We start from the raw sequence: 6588 nt of genomic DNA on the forward strand, positions 1-6588 counted from the left end.
GTAGAGGCCATAAAAAAAGCGCATCATTTTCTTATCTGTGAGATAATGTCAAAATGTTTGAGGTTAGTTTAGTATTTTTTTAAGCATATTTGGTTCTTTGGAATCTTAGTCAAGTAAATCAATTGTCGTACCACCGCTACGGCTGATGGTATTGTTGCGAGTCCGAGTTGCTTTTGATTCGTGTGTTCGAAAATAAAGGCATACACAGATAGGTACGTATTTCACACTATGTTTTTTATTCCATGGTTTATTCTGAATGTAAACCTTTTTTATTCCATGGTTTATTCTGAATGTAAACGTTTTTTCCATATACCTAAAGAGTAAAGGCCCCAGTACACAGTGGTCAAGGATAGTCCATTACAAGCCATTGTGTACAGGGGGCAATAGTATAGTCTAGGACAATGGCGGACGGCTCGGCTGGACATCAGTTGTCTATCGTGGTGCGCAATCGGGATGTTGTCGGTTTTTTTGACACTTGAAAGGAACCGTATGGGAATCGTGGCGCACCGTGGCCTGAAGTGTCACACAGTCGCCCATGGCAGTTGCTTGGCTTGGCCCATCGTCAGCCACTGTGTACTGGGGCCTTAAGAATAAGCTGACGCTACGTTGCTGAGACCCAACTGCGATTTCATAACGCGCCTATTTCCTCGTGTTTACGCCGGTTGTGATTTCAGAATGTTGTCTTAGAAACCCTACCCCAGCTTATATTTCAAATCTGTGCTGTGCAGGGGTGCCAAACGAATGGTCTTGCTAATTGATATTGCATTGCAGGTGTTGCCAGTACCAGTAACTACAGCTATAGTGCACAACATGTCTCTAGAGACAGCACATGTTGAGGAGGCAGAGGCGATGTGTGTGAAGACGGAGCCCGGAGAGGTGTGTGTGAAGGAGGAGCAGGAGTGCGAGAACAGCGTGCTGCGAGGAGTGAGCGCGGCGGCCGCGCAGGCCGGACTGTATGTTGATCATGTGGTCAAGGACGAGCTCGTGCTGGGTCCCGAGGAGTGGCATCGCCCTAAAGTGCTCCCACTACAAGGTCAGTTTATGATTTAAAAATAATAATAGTTTTGCACCTGCAGCCCATGAAGCTTAGCTATTTACTATTAATATGGTAAGATTGTGCACCTGTTAATATTTTACAATCTTACATAGGTTAGATTACTTTGTAATCTTCCTACCATCAGTTAATAATTTTACTAGGGAGATTGTAAACTGACGATGTTTAAAATTATACAGTAATGTTCGACCAACTACTACCTGTGATTGAAATGATATTTGGAATACAATGCAATTAAACTTCAATTATTTACTCACATACAACTTAAGTTCTTTTGATCTATTTTGAGGACTGTTTAAAGACATGCACAGTTAATAATTTTAAAATTAGTTTTTCTTTATTTGACGAAAACTTATTTCTCATGGTTATATATAGTTTGATTTTGTTGGTGATTATATTGGACTGAAAAAGATACATAAACCATTCATCAAATAATCAATATTAGTATTGCTACACCTTATAAAACAAAGTCCCCCCGCCGCGTCTGTCTGTTTGTGTGTATGTATGTATGTGTGTACGTATGTATGTTCGTTATAAACTCGAAAACTACTGAACGGATTTTCAGACGGATTTCACCTACCTATCAATAGAGTGATTCTTGAGGAAGGTTTACTTACCTAAGTACTTTATTGGCGCGATGATCCAAAATAAGTCTTAGTCTCCAACACAAGAGCACGCCACTTGCTCGGTCCAGAGCGGTATCCCGCCAGCTTTCGCCGAAGCTGAGGAAATTTTAGGTGTATAGTTTGTTAATGATTTGTGTAACCCGTGCGAAGTCAGGGCGGGTCGCTAGTTGAGTACGAGTAATATATAACAATATGATCAAAAATTACCTGTATAAGACCTACATACATATTTTTTACATGGATCGTTAGCTTGTTTGTACCTAGATTATGGGAACACCAATAACTCCATATCGACAAGAAGGTCCCTGTCGGTAGATAATGACACATGCAACCAAGATAACTCTGCAGAAATTTTCAGAAACAACTCGGAAGTGTTATTTTATAAACATTTTTGACTGTTATGATATTTTTTCGTTATCTTCCTTTGCATGTTACTTTGTGGCACTCTACAGACCACACGTGTGGCCTGATTTTGATATGACTTACTTCTATTGGTTTGTCTTGATGGTCGTCCCTGTCACTCTTAACGCGCGTCAATCGGGCGAATTTCAAGATGTATGTTAGTCATTGAATGTAAGTGGTATATGTTTAACCCTTTGACCGCCGTTGGCATGTATACAAGACACAAATTCAACCGCTCGGTAAATGTGAAAAAAACATCAATTGTATTGTTTTTACACTCATGTTAATGTTTTAGGTCTTTGATTTTAAAAATAATTGCATTTAAAGCAGCTATATAAATCCATTCTTTTATAATAAGGCTATCAAAAAAATTGCTCAAGATTTCAACGTTTTTCGTGTTCCTCGTCGCCGTTGTCTTGTATACAAGACAGCTAGGGATGGGAATGTTAACTCGATATGAGAATATTCAAAATAAATATCAAATCGCAAATCTAGTTGTATTTAAGAATTTGAACACCTGTTACATGCCAATTGGTGGTAACTAGTATACGTTAACACATTCGACACCGCGTACCCGACTCTCGGGCACTCGTAAACTTTACTGAGATGCCGGCATACCCGCTAGTCGGGCAAGAGCTATAAACCTACACGCGACGCCGAAGTGCCCGACAGGCGGGCAAGCATTGCATCTTCACTACCTCAGGGCTGCCACTGCCACTAACAGAAAAAATTGGAAGTCTTCTGATTATTATGTGGTCGAAAAGTTGGTACAGTTGATTATTATATTTTATTACTTCACTTTGTATTTTTATTTACTTTACCTAATGCGATTACAAAATAAAAATTCTTATTAGTTGGTTACGTGAAATTGCATACACGGGTATGTATCAATAGGAGTTAGAATTAGGAGAAGAACAAAACGGGGAGCCTAAACAGATGAGACAGCAGATTTAATTTTATCCACGTACTTATGCGAAAGTTACTTGGCACAGCCCTGAGCGTCCGCCGCTTGCCCGACTAGCGGGTTCGCGGCGTGCGGCATTGAGTTGCACGTCGTTGCCCGACTAGCGAGTACTGTCGGTTTCTGGGGTATTGTTTGAAATTTTGCCTGGTTGCGAAAGTGTTAAACGAGAGAGAGACAGGCATAACTATAGCTGAAGTTCAGGGAGCTTCTTCAGCTGTCGATAGTAGAGTTAGACAAGTAAATCTGTCCTTGTGGTCTATTTGCAGAACAAATGATTCATTTTGAGATGATAGTGTAGTGGGGAGTGATACCCTGAAGTGACCGCTTCGCACAAGAATGGTACAGGCGGACGCTCGGAATAGTCAGTGTCGCCTAATTATGAGAATGTTATATATTTGAAATTGACGAATAATTGTCATGGTAGGGAGGATGTAAACGGGATCTCAGAAGCTCATCTAAGGAACATGTCGAATGTGAAACATGCATTCCCGAACATTTCCGATCCCCACCCTTTTCCAATATTATTGTTCTTCACTCATTCACAATTCAACCCACGTGTAATTTTCCCCAATGCAGTTCCGATACATTTATATTATCGACACACGATGCGCGGCTCTAACCTTACGCTTATAAAGATTACGTACCGACAAGCGCTTACGCCGTTTACCTAGAGACTATTATTACTTAACCCGCGCGGAAACAGTCCTTGTCGGTCTGCACTGCGGGCAGTCCATGCGCGCCGTTGTCTCGTATACAAGACTTCTCGCACAGCCTAGTACGGTGATATTACGTCATGGATCGATATTGTTTAGTGGTTGTTTTTAATGATAAAGACCTTTATTTTTAACATTGTCGTGTGTAAAAAACATGTTAATTTTTGGCATTTTCGAAATCAATTAAAGTTGGTTAAGAACAAAGCCAAATTGAGAAGTTTTTTACCATAAATTGTAAATATCGATATCACTATTTGCGATCCCTAAACTTTTTATTAGTTGTTTACTTAAAATTTACTCTGGCGTGTGAGTGAGCGTCTTTGCGGACTAGGTCCGGTGGCCAAAAGGTTAAATTGTTTTCTTAATTTGTGTTCCAGTGTGTTCGGAGGGCAGCGCCGCCCGCGCCAGGGAACAGCTCGCGATGGCTTGTTCCGTGGTGCTTGAGCGTCTCCGCGGCGACGCGACTGTTCACAGTGGAGGCAAACCATACCGCTGCGAACACTGTGGCAAGCATTTCGGAAACAAATATATTTTAAGGAATCACATACAAAACACACACTTGGCGACCGGACAAAAACCATTTGCTTGTGAATTTTGTAGTTCTACGTTTCAAACCGAATCGCTTGTAACAGAGCACGAGAAGAGCGAACACGGTGTTACAAATTTCATGTGTGCTGAATGTGAGTATACAACAAGTTCCAAGAAAAGTTTGGAGACTCATTTAAAAAGTCACTCTTTGGAGAATAATTTCAATTGTAGTCACTGTAGTTACAGGAGTTCGCGTAAAAGTGATTTACACGAACACCAGACAATACACATGGCTGGAGAGTCTTTAAAGTGTAGCGACTGTGATTTCAAATGCAATGTCGAATCAAACCTGCAACGTCATCAGAAGACGCACAACCGGCGACACCAGAGGATACACACTGGAGAAAAGCCTTACAAATGTAGTAATTGCGACTACAAGTGCACTAATAGTTCAACCTTACGAAAACATGAAAGGACGCATACTGGCGAGAAGCCTTTTCAATGTGGCCACTGTGATTACAAATGCAGCCGGAAGTCAAACTTACTAGTTTACCAAAGGATACACACTGGAGAGAAGCCGTACAGATGTAGTCATTGCGACTACAAGTGCAGTGATAGTTCAACCTTACGAAAACATGAAAGGGCACATACTGGCGAGAAGTCTTTTCAGTGTAGCCACTGTGATTACAAATGCAGTCGCAAGTCACGCTTACGACAACACCTGACGATACATATTGGGGCGAAGCCATTTCAGTGTAGCCACTGTGATTACAAATGCAATAAAAAGTCACAATTACAACTACACCTGACGAAACATACTGGGGCGAAGCCATTTAAATGTAGCATCTGCGACTACAAGAGCAATCGGAAAGAACACTTACTAGTTCACCAAAGGATACACACCGGAGACAAGCCGTACACATGTAGTCTTTGCGACTACAAGTGCAGTAATAGTTCAGCCTTACGAAGACATGAAAGGACACATACTGGCGAAAAGCTTTTTCAGTGTATCCACTGTGATTACAAATGCAGCTGGAAGTCAAACTTACTAGTTCACCAAAGAATTCACACCGGAGAGAAGCCGTACACATGTAGTCATTGCGACTACAAGTGCAGTGATTGTTCAACCTTACGAAAACATGAAAGGACACATACTGGCGAAAAGCCTTTTCAGTGTAGCCACTGTGATTACAAATGCAGTCGGAAGTCACGCTTACGACAACATCTGACAATTCATACTGGGGCGAAGCCATTTAAATGTAGCATGTGCGACTACAAGATCAATCGGAAAGAACACTTACTAGTTCACCAAAGAATACACAACAGAGAGAAGCCGTACACATGTAGTCATTGCGACTACAAGTGCACTAATAGGTCAGCCTTACGAACTCATGAAAGGACACATACTGGCGAGAAGCCTTATCAGTGTAGCCACTGTGATTACAAATGCAGTCAGAGATCAAGATTACAACAGCACCTGATGACATACTGTGGCGAAGCCATTTAAATGTAGCGATTGCGACGACAAATGCAGATGGAAACAATGTTTAAAAATACACCAGTCGAAGCATACTGTGGTGAAACCATAACAATGTGGCATTTGCGATTGATTTGAGTGTTTAGTTTTAAGTTTATAAAATACATGTGTATGTTAGTCTGTAAGGTATTTGTAATATGGGCGTTGTTGTCTGATTTAAATTTCTTAATTAATAGAAAAAAAAAAAATTTCAATTCAGTTCAATTAACAATTTTAAGTAATTATACAGTGCTTTTCACAGTTACAACTGAATATCACTTGTTATACATATTTATATACATGATTACTGACACTGCACAATACAAAAAAATGGAACTCAAAAATTACCTGTGACCCCTACACTATTAGGCTAGGCCTGTATCGTAGGCTGACACAAAAACGATTACCAAAAATTTCTCAGTTATAAAATTAAGGAAGAACTAAAGAATTAAGGAATTAAACTAGTAAGTAACAGAATTATATTACAGATATAAACAATTTGTAGGATAAGAAAAGCGAGTTTTAACATATATTTAAAAGATTTATGAAACGGTACTCATAGTTATAGAAGTGTGAATAAGTGTCTAAGTGTACATATGTGAGTTAAGAATGTAGGCCGGGATTTATTTACTTGATTATTTTTTCTGTTTCGTAGTAGTTTAAAGTGCTAAACCAATTGTAGGTGATAATTTTAACTTCTCTAGCAGTGCAGGTTTTAATGTTGCAAGCGTCATTATTTTTTCTATATATGTGCATGTACATGAATGTGCCGAGTCTCTGCAAAT

General features: G+C 40.0%; 1 protein-coding gene across 1 annotated transcript; it reads left to right on the plus strand.

The window, feature by feature from the left end:
• Positions 1-401: 401 nt before the first annotated feature.
• LOC134800599 (zinc finger protein OZF-like) lies at positions 402-5794 on the plus strand. Its single transcript, XM_063773084.1, has 4 exons — positions 402-458; positions 772-1033; positions 4137-4225; positions 4652-5794. The coding sequence occupies exons 1-4, from the start codon at positions 402-404 to the stop codon at positions 5792-5794; spliced, it is 1551 nt and encodes a 516-aa protein (XP_063629154.1).
• The last annotated feature ends 794 nt before the right edge of the window (positions 5795-6588 follow it).

This window comes from Cydia splendana, chromosome 20 (assembly GCF_910591565.1).
Source record: "Cydia splendana chromosome 20, ilCydSple1.2, whole genome shotgun sequence".
Taxonomy (NCBI): domain Eukaryota; kingdom Metazoa; phylum Arthropoda; class Insecta; order Lepidoptera; family Tortricidae; genus Cydia; species Cydia splendana.

Excerpts from the sequence above, each read along its gene's own strand:
- LOC134800599 (XM_063773084.1), top strand. The coding sequence starts at position 402 with ATGGCGGACGGCTCGGCTGGACATCAGTTGTCTATCGTGGTGCGCAAT. Across the intron at positions 459-771 it reads TGGTGCGCAATCGGGATGTT|GTGTTGCCAGTACCAGTAAC; the intron begins GTCGGTTTTTTT and ends ATTGCATTGCAG. Across the intron at positions 4,226-4,651 it reads GTCTCCGCGGCGACGCGACT|AAGACGCACAACCGGCGACA; the intron begins GTTCACAGTGGA and ends CAACGTCATCAG.